This window comes from Hemicordylus capensis, chromosome 3, assembly GCF_027244095.1.
Source record: "Hemicordylus capensis ecotype Gifberg chromosome 3, rHemCap1.1.pri, whole genome shotgun sequence".
NCBI classification, from domain to species: Eukaryota; Metazoa; Chordata; class Lepidosauria; order Squamata; family Cordylidae; genus Hemicordylus; species Hemicordylus capensis.
The window spans coordinates 185,013,183-185,034,883 of NC_069659.1; the positions used below are offsets into that span (position 1 = coordinate 185,013,183).

General features: G+C 44.8%; 1 protein-coding gene across 3 annotated transcripts in view; it reads right to left on the minus strand.

The window, feature by feature from the left end:
• Positions 1 to 21,701, minus strand: part of OLFM4 (olfactomedin 4) — a 121,014-nt gene that overhangs the window by 40,340 nt on the left and 58,973 nt on the right. For 2 of the 3 annotated variants that reach the window (XM_053304691.1, XM_053304690.1), the window contains exons 2-5: positions 5,617 to 5,756; positions 2,554 to 2,651; positions 1,694 to 1,759; positions 1,065 to 1,154 (exon numbers count right to left, since the gene is read on the minus strand). In XM_053304691.1, coding sequence (XP_053160666.1) covers positions 1,065 to 1,154; positions 1,694 to 1,759; positions 2,554 to 2,643 — 246 coding nt within the window. In that variant the 5' untranslated portion in view covers positions 2,644 to 2,651; positions 5,617 to 5,756. The remainder of the gene's footprint in view (positions 1 to 1,064; positions 1,155 to 1,693; positions 1,760 to 2,553; positions 2,652 to 5,616; positions 5,757 to 21,701) is intronic. The other variant, XM_053304692.1, reaches the window with a different exon arrangement.

Consider the following 21,701-nt stretch of genomic DNA (forward strand, 5'->3'; position numbering starts at 1 on the left):
GCCTCCCAATCTATGGGAAAGGAATGCTCTCTGGGGCAGAGCTGGATGAGGCGGGCCGCGTGCTGGTGAGTGGTGACAGGCGTGCTGCTGCTAAAAGAAAGGCACTACTCCTGGAGCACTCACCGCCATGGCCACCACTCACTGACTGCAGGAGGGAGGAGGGAGGGACGTCACGTGCGCTGAAGCCTGAAATCGGCCCGTCTGCCTCTCTTTGGAGGAAGGCAGGGCCGAGGAAGGGAGTCCTTTGCCCGCCTTCTCTCCGACTCTGTCCCTTCCACCTAAATCCTGCAATCAGTGAGTGGTGGCCGTGGCAGTGAGTCCTCCAGAAGTAGTGCCTTTCTTTTAGCAGTAGCATGCTTGTCGCCACTTGCCAGCGCACCGCCCACCCCAGCCAGCTCCGCCCCAGAGAGCATTCCCTTCCCATAGTTTGGGAGAGCTCTCACTGCCATCCTGTTCCACCGCCACCCAATGGCGGCTTTGAGAGTTAAAAAAAAAATTTAGGTGAAAAAGCAGGAGAAATTGCATCCTGAACAGGATGAGCATTTCCCTGCTGAAAGTCAGGAAATCCCGCACAGTGCGGGGCAGCTGGCAACCCTAGTGCAGATGAACCCCTAAAGAAATCTCTTTCACTCCCCCTCCCCCACTGAATACTCTAGCCGACAAATCCATGTTTTTTGGAAAGGCCCAAACTGGAACCGATTCATTTCATTCAGTTACACCCTGATAACTGGACAAAAGAGGCACTTTTTAAAAGTGGTGATTCTCTCTATTGAGCAGGCGGAGAGCAACTGGCCCTATCCAGCCCCAGCACAGCATCCCTCCAGTGGCTGTTGCTGGTGTCTATCTTAAGTTTCTGTTTTAGATTGTGAGCCCTTTGGGGGCTGGGAGCCATCTTTATTTATATTTTTAAATATATCTATGTAAACCACTCTGGGGACTTTGGCTGAAAAGCAGAATATAAATATTTGTCGTATTTGTATTCATAACCATCCAACTAATAGCTCCATTACAAAGACGGCAATTATACAATTTCTCTAAGGAAGTGAATATCAAACCATTTTTACCTCTGAGTAGCTTTTTGTCTTTAGAAATTTGGAAGATGTTGGGAGAGATGTTGGGAGAGATGTTGGGAGAGATGGTGGGAGAGTAGAATTCTGGAAGACAGATAGAAGTATTATGAAAAAACATTCTTAAGTATGAGAGACACGGAGACATTACTATGGTGGAATTGGCCATTTTTATTGAGACTTAATTGTATCATGCCTACAAGGCATATTAGCTGGGATTGGCTCTCCTCCCCTTACAGTGCAGTCCCTAGCAGGCAGGCCACGGCCGTGGCCGCCATCACCTAAATGACCATGGCAATAGCACCTTGGCTCCAGGCAGCTCCTCTGCTCTAAAGCAGGGGCGCCCTTCTTCACCGACCTAAGGTCAGGTCTCCAATATCAAATGCCACCCCTCCATTGCTGCACAGCCATACAGAAGGGATGTCGCCTGCAGAGAGTTAGGGGCTAAGCAGCATCCCTGATCTGTCAAGCCTCAAGGGATCCGCCCCTCCTCCTTGATGTACAAAGCTTGCCTAAGGTGCCACACCCATTTTCTTAGCTGTTCCCCACCACACTGTACCTGCCATGGTGGGCATTGTCCTAGCTTAACGCCCCGCACCCCACAGACCCAGTAGAACCATTTTTACCTCTGCATAGCTGTTTGGCTTTAGAAATGTGGAAGATGTTGGGAAAGATGTCGGGAGAGTAGTAACCTGGAAGACAGATAGAAGTATTATGAGAAAACCATTCTTTCTTAAGGACCAGGAAATTGCCAACCATTGGCTGGTGAGGTGTGGTGGGGCTTATGTCCTGCAAGGAGACACGAATATCTCCTTATATCTCCATATATCTTATATGAATATCTCCCACTCCCTCCTGGTGGGAGGGAGTGCAGGACCTCTCTGTATTGGGGGGGGAGAGAGAGAGAGAGAGAGAGAGAGAGAGAGAGAGAGAGAGAGAGAGAGAGAGAGAATAGTCACTCACACTCACACATCCACAATCAGTTCAAAGGATACTCCCCCTCCCCACAGAACAAGCCCACATGTCTAAAAGGGGGACACATTGAGATTGTAACATCATTATGTCTTTTGCAGAGTGTAACATCATGATGTCTTCCCAACACCCTCCCAACTTGTTCCTTTATCATATGTGGGAGCATCATCATCATCATCGCTGCCTCTCTTTTCCCCTTTCTGGACCCTTCTTTTCTTTTCCCCTTTCTGATCCCTTCCTCTCACTTCTCTAATATTTCTTTCCAGAATTTATGGACCAGCAAATCAGATATTATTATCATGTCTAGAATTAAGATCTTATCCTGATCTTCATCACCCTCTTTTAGAGAAGAATTTCCTAAGAACTGGACATTGCACTCCAATGTGTATGACTTGGAAGTAAGCCAATGGGCCTGTGTCCAGATAAACCTGTCTAGCACTGGGCTGCACATTGCAGAAGAAACAGAGCTAGTCTATGTGGAAGTAATAATGAATCATCTCAAGATGTTTCTTACCGCATCTTCTAGTCTTGGTGCAGCTGTGTTACTTGTTGCAATCACAGTTTGCAGGAGAAACAGCAGTCCAGTTGCACTGATGAACTTCATCTTCTCAGCTGAGCCAGAAGTGGTGGAGGAGAAAAGAGAGGGAAGCCTTTTTATACTGTAGTCTGGGGATTTCCCTTCAGGGGGGTCTTGTGCTTCAAAAGAGGAACTTGCATAATTGCTATTGAAAGTGTTTACACAGGTTGATGACAAAATCAGCAAAGTGAGTAATATACCACCAACCACTGAATAAGAATTTGCCATTATGCTATCTTATCAGAGTGACTCTAAATGATAATCAAACATACAGACATTTATGAAATACAAACCCTATTTTTCCCATGAATGTTTATGAGAAATATTGGTGGAAAATGTTTTTTCATTGTTTGCTTTTGGAGGTTGTATGTAACCTAATGGAAAATGCAGTTCCCATGGCCCAAAGCTATCAGGCTCCCAGAATTCCTCCTCATGCTCACTGAATCCCATCTAGAATCCTGTATGATGTATATACTGTAGATTTTTCATTTTTCAAGAGTTCTGTTCATAATATGTAGACACTTGTTATGAAGGGAAGTGATTTTTCTTTTTTGTATTTTCATATTATCTTTCTTTCTCATCTTTTGAATGTATTCAAAAATTCAGATGCATAGACACTACATGCTTTTGTTGTTTGCCTTTGAAGTTCTCATTATAGCATGTTAATCAACTGGGGTACACATTGCAGCTCATGTCAAATGGCCTGATGGATTCTTCCAGTACATAGGAACATAGGAAACTGCCATATACTGAGTCAGACCATTGGTCTATCTAGCTCAGTATTGTCTTCACAGACTGGCAGCGGCTTCTCCAAGGTTGCAGGCAGGAATCTGTCTCAGCCCTGTCTTGGAGATGCCAAGTAACTATATTTTATTTTTGTGGAGATGGCTGCCACTGCCTTTATCTTTAACTGTGAGGATGAAATGAGCCACCACAGCAAGCTGAGCTGTGTATCTAACTTGACTCTTGCTCAGAGCAGAGACTGCTGGTTTGCTGAGCCTCTTTTGTGCCAGTAGCAACTGCCTTGCGGCATTTTGGGGAAGCACTGTGCCTTGTAAAGATGAGGCAAAAACTCCTCAGGTGCCTCTCCAGCAAATGACTGAGAAAGATGCATCTGTTGAAATTCTGCCTGGATGTATCTCTCTTCAGCCCAATGTCAAGTTGAAAAACCAGGCAAAGTGTGGATTCATGGAGCCTAAATTATGAATGTAACATAATATACAAGAATATGCTAACATAATATATGAGACTGCTTATAGGGCATGGAAATCAAGGTGACCACCTTGATTTGGAACATGACAGTTGTAACCACTTTAACTCTCATCTTAAATCAATATTTTTAATTTTTTTCCAAGTAAACTATGAGAACAATAATAGTGCACTCATTTGGCCCCACTGATCATATATCAAGGTAAAAGTTTACTTATTTATTTGTATACCACTTTTCAGGCCAAGGCCTCTCAAAGTGGCTTATAATTTCTTAAAAAATCAAAACAGTCGGGTTTCTTGCTGCAGCTGGTGGATCTTAGAGCAAATAAAATCCACCAAATAATTCTAACAGCAAATGACCACCAGGAAGAACTTCGCACCAGATGGCAGAGGTGGTGCCATGGATATTAAAACACCCCCAGTTGTCATCTCTTCTCTTCTGCAGCACTCCAAGCAGCAGCAACGGGGGTGGGAAGGTGGGGGCAAGATGGCAATAGTCCTCACCCCAGCCTAAGTGTTTTGGCAGCTGCTGTGAGAGGCCTGTTGTAAACAGTCCTCAAGAAAAGGGTCCACATTTTTGCACTGGCCTTGTAGAGATGCACCACTGCAACAAAAGGTTCCACCAAGGTTTGATCCAAATCGTTATGGGGGGCGGGGGCGGGGAACTGAGGGCACAGGCGGAGGATTTGGGATCAGAAACACACACACACACACACACACCACCCCCCTTCAAATGATAGATATGCAGTGGATGGGCAGGACTGGTCCGTGGCTGCCTACCACATATTCTTAATCCACCTCTGGCTGTTTGGTGGGGTGTGTCCCTCTCCTTCACACACATCATTGTATAGATGGCCAGCACACAGAACCCTACCAGGGCACTGAATGGACAGCACAAAACAACTGCCCATTCCCATGTGGAAGAGCATACGCTGTCAAACAAATGATTTCATTTGTCACAACATCAGGCTAGTGTGCCTCTTTCTGGAGCAAATGCCGGGCAAGGTTATGTTGAGGAAAAGATGAGCCCTCAAAGAGGCTGTGCACACAAACAGCCCTACCCGGGCTTGCTCAGCCATACCGGGGTAGGGCTGCTTGTGTGGAGTGCCGAGATCGTGGCTGATCCCGGCGCTGTCCCACCGGGTAGCCCAGGAATTTCCCCTGGGCTATGACCCAGGTAGAAGGGCAAGAGCACACCCATCCACCAGGGATCCCAGTTGTGCATCTGCTTAGGCAGCTGGCAGCCCAAGCAGACACAGAGCTGGGTGCCTAGAGCACCCGGCTTGAAGGGGAATCTCCCAATGCACCACGCTCCTCGTGTGGTGCATTGTGTGATTTCTGCACGTCGGGCAGTGTTTCTCCAGCCTCCAGGACACCATGCCACTTGCCGTAGCAGCAATTGTGTGTGCGGCAACACAACAGTGGGACCAAGATGATCGTGTGGGGGCAGTTAGGTATACTCCTGCCTTCCCCTCAGCCCTCCTAACCACCGAGGATTTTGGTTATGTGAACAACCACCTTAAAGCCAGTATAGCGTAGTGGTTAGAGTGTTGGACCAGGACCGGGAAGACCCGTCTTCAAATCCCCATTCCACCATGAAACCCACTGGTTGACTCTGGGCCACTCATGTTTCTCTCAGCCTAACCTACTTCACAGGGTTGTTGTGAGGATAAAAATAACCATGTACACCACTCTGAGCTCCTAGGAGGAAGAGAGGGATATAAATAAATAAAGTGGTGGTAACAAAGTTCAGCAGTGGGGATTATTGGACTGCAAGTGAAAGATACACACCTTTAATGTATCCGAAAGCAAAGGCATTTTGGAGGAAGAAGGAGGCCACAAACAAAGCTTCTTCAGTATTCTTGGGGGATTCCCCCTACATTCCCCTCTGCCTGACTGACTCCTCTCCTGCTTTGGCTTTGTTAGGTGAACTGTAAAATTACACACATTAAAAAAACCAGAATGGATCACAATGTCCACTAAACCTCATTGGACACACACAGAAATGACACTCCATATCCCTTAACTAAACAGAAAGTACAAGTTGTACTTTGTAAAAATGCCCCTCATAAAAGACTCTTGAGGACATTTAGCAGTCATGGGGAAAGGGAACAAATTCATGTGTGGATTGCTAACTGGTTGAAGGACAGGAAACAGAGGGTAGGTATAAATGGAGAGTTTTCACAATGGAGGGAAATAAGAAGTGGGGTCTCCCAGGGATCTGTACTGGGACCGGTGCTTTTAATTTAAAACTTTACAGAAAAATAGGGATAAAAAGAATACATAAAATAACAATAATAACAATCAGAAGGAGAGCAAATCCCATTTGCATATAAAGATAGCTGTTATCCAACATCCTAACTGAGCCAAGAATCTAGAAGACAGGACAGGAAGTTAGTTGCTGTCGAGTTCTAATAGCAATAGAGCAAAACTTAGCCACCTTATACGTAATGGAAGGAATTTTATCTGCAAGCAAAAAAGCAACATAAAATTATTCTGAACTACCAAGTAAAGATAATACAATTGGAGTTAATAAAGTCTGTCGTATGACCCTATAGAATAAGCAATGCAACAGAACATGTTGTACATTTTCAACATCCCCTAGACCACAAGGATAAAGTCTGTTACTCCTTGGGACCCTATTTAGGGTAGTGAAATCCAAAACAGATTTTGAGGAGCTCCAAAAGGCTCTCTCCAAACTGGGTGAGTGGGCGACAAAGTGGCAAATGCAATTCAATGTTAGCAAGTGTGAAGTGATGCATACTGGGGCAAAAAACCCACATATATGCTGACAGGGTCTGAGCTGTTGGTGACTGAGCAGGAAAGGGAACTTGGGGTCATGGTCAACAGCTCAAAAGTATCAACTCAATGTGCAGCACCTGTGAAAAAGGCCAATTTCATGTTTGGAATCATTAGGAAGGGGGCTGAAAATAAAACTGCTAATATAATAATGCTCTTATACAAATCTATGGTGTGACCACATTTGGAGTACTGTGCACAGTTTTTTTAAAAAAACCAGCATTATAGATTTGGAGAAGGTTCAAGAAGAGGGCAACCAAAGTGATCAGGGGCCTGGAGCACCTTCCTTATGAGGCAAGGTTGAAACACCTGGGGCTTTTTAGTTTAGAAAAACTACAACTGAGGGGGTGACATGAAAGACGTTTATAAAATTATGCATGGTGTGAAGAGAGTGGAGAGTGATACATTTTTCTCCCTCTCTCATAACACTAGAACCTGGGGTCATCTCATGAAACTGATTGCCAAGAAATTTAGGACCAACAAAAAGGAAGTACTTTTCACATAACACATAATTAACCTATAGTGAAGCAGAAATTCCCTGGGTTCTGTGACAGAGATTGACACCGAGGTGAGAGAAAGCAGATTTATTTATTTGCCGGCAAATGACCCCAGCAGAATAATAGGGATGTGCACGGAACCGCGGAGCTGCGGTCAGGCACTGGGGTGGGGGGTTCCAAATAACGGCGGGGGGGGGCTTTACTCACCCTCCCAAGAACGGCGCCGTATTTATGTGAGTAAGCGGGCGGCATGCCTCCCTGCCGCCCGCTTCATTCCCCCTCTCGGCGTTCCCTCCGTTCAAATTCTGAATCGGGCGGCAGGGTATCTCCCAGTCCCTGCCGCCCTCTTTAATGCCCCCGCTCGGCTGGCGGCCGCCCCATTCAAGCCTTCAAGACCCCTGCCAGGCCGGCCCGGCCCTTCCCTTCCCTTCCCATCGCAAGGGGGACGAGCGGCAGAACTCCCTGCCTTCCCCCTTGCCGGCTGCGCTGCAAATGGCTTCTAAGAAGCCTTTTGCACGCATGCGCGAAAAAGGCTTCTTTTGCGCGCATGCGCGAAAAAGGCTTCTTAGAAGCCATTTGCAGCGCAGCCGGCAAGGGGGAAGGCAGGGAGTTCTGCCGCTCGTCCCCCTTGCGATGGGAAGGGAAGGGAAGGGAAGGGCCGGGCCGGCCTGGCAGGGGTCTTGAAGGCTTGAATGGGGCGGCCGCCAGCCGAGCGGGGGCATTAAAGAGGGTTAGGGTTAGGGAGATGCCCTGCCGCCCGATTCAGAATTTGAACGGAGGGAACGCCGAGAGGGGGAATGAAGCGGGCGGCAGGGAGGCATGCCGCCCGCTTACTCACATAAATACGGCGCCGTTCTTGGGAGGGTGAGTAAAGCCCCCCCCCCCGTACTCCTGTGGAATCCCCCACCCGAACCAAAACCACCCCGTGTCCGGACCGGTCTGGAGGCCTTTAGAATGGCCTCCGAACCGGTCCGTGCACATGACTACAGAATAATTTCCAAAGGCTGAGACCCCGATCACACTGCGGCTTCGCCTTTTATACACATAACAATTTACATATAGTGGATACAATTCTCATTGGTAAGCATCCTTAATCATCATCTTAACAATTTCTACCAATCAGACAATTTCCCTACTAAACTATAATTAAGCATTTCCCCCCTCCTTCTCTCTGCATATTTCTATGACTATTTCACTCCCTATTAGCTGTGGCCTTGAGCGAGCGCTGGCCAGCAGTTTGTTATCTACAGATAGCAGGGGGACCCCTGTCTTCATACCAACAAGTGGACAGGAGTTTATCATGCTGCCAGCAAGTTGTAATTAGAGCAGCTTGGTTTGTGCAGACTTTCCTTAACCATTTCTTGACCATAAAACTGAGTCTGCCTCAATAGAATTCTCTGCCACAATATGTGGTGACAGCCACCAGCCTGGATTGCTTTGAAAAGGGCTTAGATAAATTCATGGAGAGCTATCAAAGCCTACTAGTCTGAGGGCTATAGGACACTTCCAGCCCAAGAGGCAAGATAACTCTAAATACCAGTTGCAAGAGAGCAACAGCAGGAGAGAGGGCATGCCCTCAGCTCTTGCTTGTGGGCTTCCCAGAGCCATCTGGTGGGCTACTGTGTGAAACAGGATGCTGGACTAGATAGGCCTGATCCAGCAGGGCCTGATCAGGCTGTTCGTTTGTACTTTCAAAAATAGCTCATGAAAAACCACTTGAGTCAGGCAAGAAATCCATACAGGTGTGTGATTAGGATTGACTCAAGAATACAAGGAGGCAAATTGTTGTTTCAGGTCCTTGCACAGTTGCAATGCCTAGAAGTCACAGACAATGATGAGGGACCCATCCCAGACAACAAAACATTTCTTCTGAAGTTGTCTTATTTCAGTGCATAAGAAAACAATGTGTCCGAAAGTCAGGAGCAAATAAAGGAACAGTTGTATGACATGACAAGACCTGTAAGATGAGGAGCTCATCAGAGGCCCACTTCACACTTTATAAAGCATGATGGTATAGAGGCAGGGCTAGTGTGGTATAGTGACTAAGAAGGTGAGCTGTGAAGCTGACGGTCTCTCTCTGGTTTCAATGTCATCCTAGCTATGCACTGAGACAATTGGCCTGAGACAAGCCTGAGACAAGCCACTATCCTTTCATTCTTGCCTCACCTCCATCTGTCATATGGACAAGGTATGCTTGAACATATGGAAGAGTCTCAGATCCAACTGAATCCCTGAATGAAGCTGATTATTTGGATCCCTTCATGTCCATCTTCTGACTGGTTCTGAAACTAGAACTGCCTTGACAACTCTTGGATAACCTGTGTCATAGTGCAACCCTGTTGATCCTCCTGGGTAGCTTTTGATAACATTGATGATCATATTCTTCTTGGTAGATCTTACAGGAACAGAGATACAGGGCATTGTCCTTCAGAGGTTCTAGTTATTACTGGAAAGTCAGTCTCTGAAGGAAGAGCTAGGAGATGACTGTTTCATCCCATGACTTCTTGCTTTGGGATGCTACAAGGTTCCATCATTCATTCCATCATTCATTCCATCATTCATTCATTCATTCATTCGACTTGTATGCTGCCATTCTTCATAAATGAATTTATAGTGGCTTACAACAAAATTCATTTTAAAAACCAGAGTAAAACAGAATAAAACCAGCCTCTAAAATAAAAAAATGTGCAGGCTAAAACTATTAAAACAAGGCAATCACAAAGAAATAGATTTAGGGGGAGGGCCTGCTGAAATTTTTAAAAAGTCTTCAACTTTTATTTAAAATTAAACAGGGAGGGTAGAAGTGACAAGCCTAAGATCAATGAGCAGGGAGTTCCAGGGAGCTGGGGCCACCACTGAGAAGGCTCATCCAAATGTCACTGACAGTCATGCTTCAGAAGGTGGTGGGATGTGCAGAAGAGCCTCAATGCATGATCTCACAGGCCGGGTAGAGCTATGTGGGAATAGGCAGTCCTTCAGGTATCTTAGTCCTAAGCCATTAAGCGTTTTAAAGGTCAAAACCAGCACCTTGAATTGCACCTGGGAAACCATGGGCAACCAATGTTGCTGGCACAGCTACAGTGATATGAGCTGAGTATCTGGCCACTGCCAGAACCCTCACCCTCTTCTACAATATCTACATGAAACCAAAGAGCAAGGTCACTTGGAGGTTTCAGCTGAAGTGTCATTAGTATGCAAATGATACATGGCTCTGCCTCTCATTTCCATCTTCAGTTCTGAGGGAGGCAGCAGAGATGATAAATCAGTGCCTGTTGTCAGCTTGGGTATAGATGAACTAGCTGAAACTTCATCTTGACAAGATGGAGATAATGCTGCTTAGGACCTCAGGTGATTTAGGAAAGGATGGACTTCCCTTCTGGACAAGGTTGCACACACCCTGAAGAAGCAAGCGCACAGCTTGGCAGTGCACAACTCCAGGCCCTAGTGCTTTCCCTGCACAAGTGATGGCTGTGACCAGAAGTGTCTGTTACCAGATACAGCCTTTCCAAGAGAAGGCAAGCCTGGCATTGCTCATTAATGCCCTAGTCATCTCCAGTCTGGACTATTGTGATGTTCTCTACACAGGACTACCTTTTGAAAGGAGTTTTGAAACTCCATCTGGTCCAAAATACTGTTGCCAGACAAATAAATAGGGCCCAAAGATCAGAGCATATGTCTCCGGCCATATTTCATCTACATTGCCATATGTCGCCTATACATTTCCCAGTTCAATTTAAAGTGCTGGTGTGTTCGCCTTTAAAGCTCTAAACACTGGTGGAGCTACCATAGTGCAAACGGGTCCAAATAACATGGGCCACCGCACTTCAGAGGCCACGCCTCGTGCCCCAGCCATGCCCCCAACGTCAGACATCAGGTGTAGTTTGCTCACAAATGGGGCTCTGCACCCCATTTGCAAGTAAAATCTGGCCAGCGTTGCCGGAGCTGCTCTCCCTGACTTTAAAAGGCACCGCAAACACGATGCTGGCAAGATTTTACTAGCAAACAGGGGGTGTGGCCCCATTTGCGAGCAAACCATGCCCCCTGAGTCTGATGTCAGACACTGACATGACATATGGGGCATGGCTAGGGGGGCCACAGTAGTGAGCTGTACCCAGGCTGCCACTGGCCTCCCTCCGCACCTGGCTCTAGATGCCTGAAGTCCAGCTTACCTCAAGAACTGTCTTCTCCCACTTGAACATCTTGAACGTGCCTTAAGATGAGATCAATTTTAGAAAGCCCAAGTCTTCATTATGTCATTCTAGGAAATCAAATAGGCTCTTTTTGGTGATAGAGCCAACATTTTGGGATACTCCTCCTGTAAAGCTCCACCAGGGTCCTCTCTTCATATTTTTAGGCATCTGTTGAAGGGTTGTTTTATTTTGACGAGCTTTGAACATCTACTTGATCTACTATTTTATGCATTGTTTGGTCTGCTGCAGTTTATATTGGGTTGTAGTGTAAGTGCCAACACACATCTATAGGTATTTGTGCACTTGTGTTGTTGTGAAAGACCGTTGTGCTGTTGTGCAAGACTTAGACACAGCAGGCAGATCAGAAATGCCTGTGTAATATCACACAACATGTGGGCCATTGATTTAAAAAGTTTTATAATGTTATTTATATTTATGATTATGACCGCATTTATTTTTGTTTTAAGCTATTCTAGGTCCTGTATTATAAATTCTAAGTATCATTATTTGTATTTTTAGCATATACCTCTATTACGCATGCAAAAAAGGCAGAAGGTAGCACTTAATAAGTCCCTGCCATTGCACATAGGTTCTACCTTGCACTTCCCAGGGTAAAGTGCCCTGAAGAACTTGGATCTGTAAAAGCACCTTTCCCCATATGAGTATTTTGAGACCAGCAAGTTCTTTCTTCTTGGCAAAATGAATATGAAACTAGACATTTTATTTTATTTTATTTCATTTCATTTTTTTCTTTTCTTTTCTGCCTGTAAGTAATACGCCTATGACCTCACTTAAATCAATGTTGTTCTCTTTACTTAACATAGTGCATTTAACAAAGCTTGTCTAACAATTGTGCAAGTGTTCCTCACCTTCAAATATTTCTGAATCAAGGCCAAAAGACAGGGAAAACATTACTCATGTATCATGCAGGTGAAAGGACATAACATGTGGTCAGGGATCTTTTCTCCCCATTCTGATTGCAAAATGCTGCTTGCTCAAGCTAATCAGGTCAGCTTCTTTGATTAGAGGATCAGCACATTGCAAAATAAGGAAACGCCAACAGATGAATGTCCCAGAAGAAAAAGAGACACTGTACAACGCATACTTTTGCACAATATGTGGGAGGAATGATATTGCTGTACTACATTAAACACTTACTTCCTTCTTGGTTCCTTCTATGTATTGTTCTATGTACCCAAGAGATATAAGTATGCAAGATGTGCTATGGTGTCATTTATTAAGAAACCTTACTTTTCAACAGGCCCATTCAGAAAATATTTCTACATCATTTTTCTCATCTAGGCTAAGATTTCCAAGCATTTAGGCTTGGAAAGAATTTCCATTTATATCAGTGGGGTTTTCTTCCACACAGTGGATCTGCACAATATGAATTATTACGTTCTCTTGAAACCAATGGAACAAGAAAGGAGAGGAGAGCTGGTCTTGTGGTAGCAAGTATAACATGTCCCCCTAGCTAAGCAGGGCCCATCCAGGTTGCATTTGAATGGGAGACCACATGTGACCACTGTAAGATATTCCCCATAGGGGATGGAGCTGCTCTGGGAAGAGCAGAAGATTTCAAGTTCCCTCTCTGGCTTCTCCAAGATAGGGCTGAGAGAGATTCCTGCCTGCAACCTTGGAGAAGCCGCTGCCAGTCTGTGTAGACAATATTGAGCTAGATAGACCAATGGTCTGACTCAGTATACAGCAGCTTCCTATGTTCCTAAGAACTAGTCGGTCCCATTGATTTCTATGACATTTACTCACATCCAACTTTAGTGGGATTGGGGCTGAGCTTCCTGTTTAGATGTGGGCGCCAGTTACACAGACCCAGCCAGAGAGCACTATTAACAGTATGCATCAGGCACCCATTCTATCTTGCCTGTATCACTCGATACAAGTTCAGAAAAATAACTGGGAGATCAACCCAAGCCTGCCCAAATATCCTGAAAGATAAAGGGTTGTTGAAGAATTACTACACTTCCTCCAGAAATTTGTCCAAAAGCTTTGGGGCTACTTCTGAGAAGCCCCTGCTTTTCCCTGCCACTATCTTGACTTCATTACCCTGCCACTATCTTGACTTCATTATTCATGTTTTCCTGAATTTAAGTCATTATATAACAACATTTGAATACAGCACTTTCTTTTTAATTCAAGATTTGACTGATGGGAAAAGGTGCTGTGCAGACCTCTTACAGCTTGCCATTGGCTCACATTCCACTTGGCCTTATGACTGGCTCTGATTGGCCTTTCCAGGCTGCTGTATACTCTTGGCCCATACTTCTCATGGTAGGATACTAAATCATGTCCTTAGGGAAGAGTTGTCAAAGGTATTCATTTGGCAACTGGTCCTTCAGCATTAGCAGAATGTACTTTTAGCGGATTCTAGACTTCACTGGGGCTTCAATGAGTGATCAAAGTTTCTAATAAGATAATTGTTGTAGATAATTGCTCAGCCACTTATCCTAGATAAAATCCTAGATAAAAGGATTTTGAAATGAAGCTTCATTTCTTTTCAATTAATAAGCAAATGTAACCCTTGGAGAACTTTCAGATATATGTAAGGGCTACTCGCATGTTATATTGCCATCAGATGTAATATGTACATGTGTCTGTATACACATACATGTTTACATAAATGACTACATATGCATTCATGTTAAGAGTCAGTGCAGGACTTCGACATTCAAAAATGCAGAGAACAGATCCTATAAACTTCTGTACACATTGAACATAACACATTAATAATGGTATGCAATCTTCTGTACACTGTGCACAGATTGTATATTCAATTAAGGCAAAAAAAAAAACCCTTTGGTTTACAAAGATAGTTATGGGTGTGGCAGCTCCAGCTGAACTGCAATGAGTGAGGAATTTCAATATGAACATCATGGGATATGAGATCTGATGTCTAGTCTGAGATTTTGGCTGCATTCACATGTAACGCAAAACCGGAGTGTAAGTGGCCAGAGGTTGCCAAACCTGTACGTCCAAATACAGGACATCCCTCTGAAACTGAGGCTCTGCATGGAGAGCAACCTGAGGTTTCACTCTCCAAACTCCCATTTGAACCTTCAGGTTGTAGTGAATTTAACTACAGATTTGCTGCAGCCTGCGTTATGTGCGAATGCGGAACTGCGGGCTCAGCTGTCTGGAACCAGAGGTGAGGGAGGAAGTTCTTCCCTCTCTCTGGCTGTGATTGGCTGTGCAGACTGTCCTTTCTGCAAGAAGGAAGCCCATACAACCAGTTCCCCCTCCTTTCTGCAGACTCCCTGACTGCAGAGAGCCTGCTTTCCATTACATCTGAATTCGAACAGGAGAGCAGGGGGTGGGGAGCAGAACCATATGTCCATTGGACCTGCAGTACCACATTACATGAGATTGCAGCCATTGTACCAGCCTACAAAATCATAACTGGGGATTAGTATTACAGCAATGTTTAAGAATTTGGTAACATGTGTCTCTGAGCATATGGTGAGTGCTACTACCTCAACAGGCAACAACTACAATCAGCACAGTTAGTAAAAGAGGATATAGCACTCACCATATGCTCAGAGGACATTACCAAATGTCCCCAGTTTCGCTGCTGCCACCCGCCTATGCAGGTAGTAGACTGGAGCATGGAGGACCTAGCCAAATTGTGTTTCCAGGGCTATGATTCTGTGAGCCTGTACAGTATCTCAGATTGGACATCAGTCCTCATACCCCCATGACATGAACCTCATGGGCTATTGAAGTTCCTTGCTCTTTGTAGTTCCGTTGGAGCAGTTGCACCCAGAACTATCATCGAAAACCAAAGGTTTTTTGCTTTAATTGGATGCCCTCACTTTTTAAAACAGAGGATCCCACCTATTAAATGTTTATTCATTATGAGGAAAGTGAAAATACTGCTTCAACATTCCCAGGTGCAATAAAGAGGCAGACATAAGTGCTTAGATTTAAAACAAAGATGTACACTTTATTTGAAAAACATCAAAAACAATTGATGTTGAAAAACATCAAATAAAGTTGTGGTTTGTTTCAAATGGGGCGCAAGAGTACTGTGCTTCATTCCATAAAAGTGACATATGCTTTTCTTATTTTATGGAGCATGTCCACTCACTACATTGTATGGTGGCTGCATTGTGTGTGTGTGTGTGTTTTGTTTAAGAAAATACATATAACTGTGATAACACTATAGAGACCATAGTCAAATATTGACATTCACACACACACCCAGTAACTGGCATGCAACTGCTTGAGGGCACTCAGACTATCAACATGAAAAAGGAAACCTGAAACTTATCCCCAACAAGAACGGAGGGGCGAGCTGGTCTCCTGGTAGGAAGCATGACTTGTCCCCTTAGCTAAGCAGGGGCTCTGGTTGCATCTGAATGGGAGACTTGATGTGTCAGCACTCTAAGATATTCCCCTCAGGGGATGGACCCACTCTGGGAAGAACAGAGGGTTCCAAGTGAATACAATTTTGGACTAGATAGACCAATGGTCTGACTCAGTGGGGTTATTCTGACGATCAGCAAAAATCAGGCTAGCCTCCGCTAGCCCGATTTTTGCTGATCATCAGAACCACCGGGCTCGCAGCCAAGGCCGGTGGTTCTGGAGCAGCAAACCCGCTCTGGAACCCTTGGTAAAAAGCAGGTTTGCGGAACGAGCACTCCAGCAAACCTGCTTTTTACGATCGTGAGTAGCCATGGTGTGCCTTCACATCGCGCCTACTCATGAATAGACCCCCTGGTCGGGAGGTGAAAAGCCGTCCCCAGTATGCCCTGCACACTCGTGCAGGGCATACTGGGGCTTGTGGGGGCCGCACAGCCCACACTCCCCCCACCCCCCGCCGGCTCCGTCTCGGAGCTGACCATCGTGTGGGCGGCCCACCCGGCCGCCCAGGGCTCCCTGCCCGCTCACTGCCCCAAACTGGGTCTTACTGATCGTGAGACCCGGTCCAGTATATGGCAGCTTCCTATGTTCCTATGTAACCCTGTGAGGTAGCTGAGGTAGCTGCATTGTTGAGCTAAGAGATTTGTCAGCCATACCCCACCAAACATGTATTATTGTCACCATAATCATGATTCTTCTATTGGCTCTAGCAATCATTTTTCTTCCCCACACTCTTATTGCCTCACTTCATATATCCAAAGGTCAGAAACATGTCTCTCAGCAGAAAGAGAGAGGAATTAAAATATGTGCCTCTGCCTCCTTCTATTCCAGTGAGCTAAGCTGTGAGGTTTCCCTTTACTCTTTCCTCACAAATGTTCTGTAGAATACTCTTGGATGACTGTAACTGAGCATATATGAATCTGACATTACAATAGAGCCAAATGAGAGCCATTTTCTTAATTTGTAGAAATTTAAAAAAAAATATTTCAACAAACTGTTGAAAGTCCTTCATACAAAAGACAGCTGATCAAAAGAGAACTTTATTGAAGAAATTGAGTCAGTGTGGGCTTCACTATTAGCAAATTTCCAGTTGCAGGAAAGACCCAATTGTGGTTTTGGGATTTAATGTGTGCTTTTCAACTTCTGCTCCTCATAACGTAGCCATTTCTCCATTGATTCATTAAAAACCAACACACTTGTTCAACAGGTGATTTTGAGCTTTAAAGTGGCTGTTCTGGCATGAATAATGAAAAAGGAAGCTTTGAAAAACCACAGGTGGTCAGTTGTGGGGTAGGTCAGATGAAATAACATAATAGATCCTATTTTACTTCCATCCATAATATGCAAGTGCCACCTAATGGCGCAGTGGGGAAGCAACCTGCCTAGAGAGCAGGAGGCTTTTGGTTCAAATCCCTGCTGGTGTGTTTCCCAGAATATGGGGAAATCCTATATTTGGTAGCAGCGATATAGGAAAGTGCTGAAAGGCATCATCTCATACTGCATGGGAGGTGTCAATGGTAAACCACTCCTGTATTCTGCCAAGAAAACTACATGGCTCTGTGGTTGCCAGGAGTCAACACTGACTTGGCAACACAACCTTTCCTTTCCTTTCCATAATATGCAGGCACTCCCATGCCTGGGCATTGCATTGCATTGCATTGCATTTAATAGATACATTGGTACTATAGCCCTATTTATGTCAAACTGAGGGCCTATTTACCCAGCAAAATGTGCATGTTGTGACTTGGATGTGACCACAGTAGGGGTGTGCACAGAACCGAGTGGTCTGGTTCAGTTTGAGTCCAGACCGGACCCGGACTGGACCGGGCTAGTTCGGTCCGGCACCCCCTCAAACCCGCCCCCCTCCAGTTGGGTTCAGTCTGGAGGGTTCACGAACATTTTTAATGAGCTAGCTCAGACTGGCAGCGGCTTCTCCAAGTTTGCAGGCAGGAGTCTCAGCCCTATCTGGAAATGCCAGGGATGGAGCTTGGAACCTTCTGCGTGCAAGCAGGCAGGCGCTCTTCCCAGAGTGGCCCCTCCTCTAAGGGGAATATCTTACAATGCTCACACATGTAGTCCTCCATTCAAACACAAATCAGGGCAGACCCTGCTAAGCAAAGGGGTCAAGTCATGCTTGCTACCACAAGGCCAGATCTCCTCCACCAGTCTGAATCTTCTGCATGCAAAGCACATGGTCTACCACAGAGCTATGGCCCAAGAAGGGTTGATAGATCAGCAAATGCAAATAGTCCAATATGTTCTAATTAATCTATAATTTTTTATAATTTTTAAATTATAAATAAATTACATTATTTTAATAAAATCAAATAAGCTTCATAAAATTAAAAAGGAAAGTGCTATTAATCATCCCAATCCCTTTCTACTCATTGACCAGAGCACTAGCAGGCAGGAGCAGGTTTAGTTCTTATAATGCAACTGAATACTGGTTATGTCTTTTTCCATATGATTCCATAATTAAAAGGGTTAAAGTTGAGGTGGCCAACCTGAGGCTCTCCAGTTATTGTTGGACTACATTTCCCATCATTCCCCGCAGCAACGGCCTCCAGTCAGCTACCCCGGGCTAGAGACTTCAGACAGGATACAGCCACTTAGACATCCGCATCTTTCAGTGGGAGACAGTCAAGCCATCCACCTCTTATTAACTACCATGAATTAAAGCAAATCCTGCCTCCCAGCAGAACCTGCTGCTCCCTCCTCTACCTCACTTTGCAAGCTTTAAAAGAAACAGGCAGCTTGGGACCATTTTTACCTGTCAGTTTCCATTCTCTTCCTCATCTGCAAATGAAATAGTGATAGAAAGCCACAGCTGTATCATGTCATTAATGCATGATTGTTTCAATTGTCATCTAACATCAGAGAGAAATGCAAACTGAAAGTTTCCATATTTATGGGCTTGACGGTGGGTGTTTCAAATCAAGTGTTTTATATTCTGCTCTGTGTTTTCCTTTTTCCCCTGTTTCATCAACTTGAAAACACAATTGCAATTCATGACAATAATGTGTGGCTTTGCAGCGAGCAAGAGGCTAGAAAAGGGAGAGGTCTTTTTATGCTGTATTAATACAGCCCCTGCATAGGTGATCATGTAATCTTGGTAACCTATAACATCAGATGAGAAAAGACAGTGCTTCATCCTTGGAATAAAGGGCTGAATTAGGCCCCGGTCCAGCCAGATTTAGCCACATTTAAACCTCCCTTTATTCAGTGAGAAAATCACATCAGATACATGCTTTACTCTGTCCCATTAAAACCTCAACAGCATTTAAAATTTGGCTTAAATCTGGCTGTATCAGGTCCTACATTTATACTCACAGGTCAGAATCCAAAGAGCTACTTTAGACTTACTCAAGATCTTGGGCATGCCCAGCAGGATTCTTAACTTTGAAATATGGATCTCCATACCATATCACAAACTGCTTTTGAAACTCCTCTGAGTTTCAAAATCAAGTTGACTTGTTGCAGTCAACAATCGGTTTTAAAATAGAAATCCAAGGCCTCTTTGGGTACATGGAACTAGCTGAGAAGTTCTTAAGGTATTAGCCATAATTTATCCTAGTCTTAAGGCATCATGGAGATTATAAATTTTTGTCTGGTATAGCACTTTGGGCTCCTATGATAGAATCCTCCTTCTTCATACAGTAAAACATTCCCTCTACATAAAAAACGATCATTTCAGGGAGAAAGCTAGACTACTATCCTTATCCCTGATGTGCAAAATTCTAGTGTACAGGGAACATTTTTGTATGGAGAAGCATTCACTCATTCTTTCACTTGGGGAAGACACAACATTAACACAGGGACAGTTGCAGCCTAGTTGCCAAGGGCAGCTCCTGTTTTATGGAATCTGTCCCTATGTTTGTCTCTTGAGGATGCCTTGTTCAATTTTTTGCAAACTTTCTATAGGGAAAGCAAGCTTATGAGATCACCCAGCTCTGTCTGTGTGTGTGTATCTGAGACCATGCCAGAGGTGGCCTGGGCCAGTGAGGGTGGTGCTGAGCGGGGTGAGAGGTATCTTTCAAAAGTGCATTACCAGTGATAATGCCAGCACCTGCAAGTCTCTGGCATCAGCAGTGCCCCGGCCTGCATCCTGCGTGGCAGTTGCCCTGGCTACGGTACGTACCTGGCCTCTGCACCTGCACAGTGGCCGACCACAACATGCCGACCACTCAAATGGCCATGGCGCATATGCAGTGGGCAGGTGAGTGCCATAGTCAGGGCAGGCACTTCTGCTCCCGGCAGCTTGCAGCTGCCAGTGGTATTGCTGGTAATAACCCACTTCCACCTCAAGTGTTCATGCATCCAGCATCTTGAATTGAGGTGGATGACATCATCACAAACTATGTCGCTGAGGTGTCTCCCTATGTGACCACACAGCTGTTCCAAATTTGGTTCCAATCAGTTGGCAGTTCACAAGTTAGCCCACTTGTACCTCAAATGTTAACACGTCCGTTATCTTGAATTGGGGTGCATGACATCATCACAAACTACACTGTTGAGGTGTCCATATATGTCCCTACAACTGTACCCAATTTGGTTCAAATCGGTCCAGGCACTGTGAAGTTGATAGGGACCCACACACACAGACAGACCAGAGGTGGTGAGGGCAGCGCTGGGGGTGGGAGTGGGAGAGGTACCTTTAAAAAAAAGTCAATGTGTGAAGACGGTAATTATCAATTAAGAGATACATGACTGGCCCAGAGTATCCCAGTGAGTTTCATGGCTGAATGGGGAATTGAATCCGTGTTACAAGAGCACCCCTCTTTTCAGCTGCAGAATGTAGGGTAAAGATTAACATTAAGTTAACCCCTGCTAGGGGTTACAAACAGGGCACCTTTTAAATGGTGACTATTGTATACTTAGCAGGGGGAGTGCAACTGTCCCCATTCACCCCAGTGTCTCATGTGTTTCATTTTAAAACTCTTTGGGGCCGGGAACCATGTTTTCACTTCTTTTGCTATGTAAATTTGTAACCTATATAAATGCTTTGTGGACTTTTTTGTTGAAATGTAGTGAGTATGTGTGTACATTCTGAATAATAACAACAATAACAAATAAATAGTATTTTCCTTCTCTCACTAAGCTCTTAAAACAATCCTGTGATAGAGGTAAGCCACTGTTCCAGTTTCACATTGTATGAGCTTGAACAAGAACTTGCCCAGAACACAGTTGCCAACATTTTCCCTGGAAAGGCTCCTATGCCTTTAATAGTTTCCTGTCAAGAAGAAATTTAGCAGGAGGCTTTACAGACAGGGCTTCTACCCTGAATCTCCTTCAGAAGAGAGTGTGTGAATTCACACACAAGCCAAACCTACCCTGAAGTCCCTTCTAGATCCTTGGACCCACTCCACACACAAATCGGGATTTGTCTTGTGAATTCTAGCTTATCTCGATGTATTTCCAGAATTTTAAAATGCTGGTTTTAAGCTACTTTTTCTGAAAACACTGGCGCAAATAGGGAGAGGCACTGATATAGAACCATTAGCATGATAAGAGGGATCCTCTCTTTAGAAATGCAGATATAGCTCTGTAGTAATCTCCCCCCCCCACCATCAGCTAGAAGGAAAACATGGAGGCATGCCATGTGAACTTGCATCAAAACAAAATCCAAGAGCAGAGGGGAGGGGCTGTTTCCCGCAATGCCACTAGTGTAATTTGAAGTGGCTTTGCTCAACATTTACCCAGCAGCATGAAGCCATGTGCGAATAGCTCTCAGGTGATGCTTTCCCCATATCCAGAAGCTTTATCAATAGGCCAAGAAAAGCTTCACTTGCTAAAGTTCTCACTGATAAGAAGTATGAAAGAAACAAGAGCTTTGCCAGATAAAAACATTGATAACCATAGCTCTCAAAACACCATCCACTGAGTTTGCTGAGGATAAAATAGGACTTCAGCCTAGGAACCAAACTAGGCATTGGCCCATGTGTTTGTTAGATGGTGAATGAGTTCCCACTCCTCCCCACTCTCTTTTCCTTGTCTTCTCACATGCCTGGCTAAA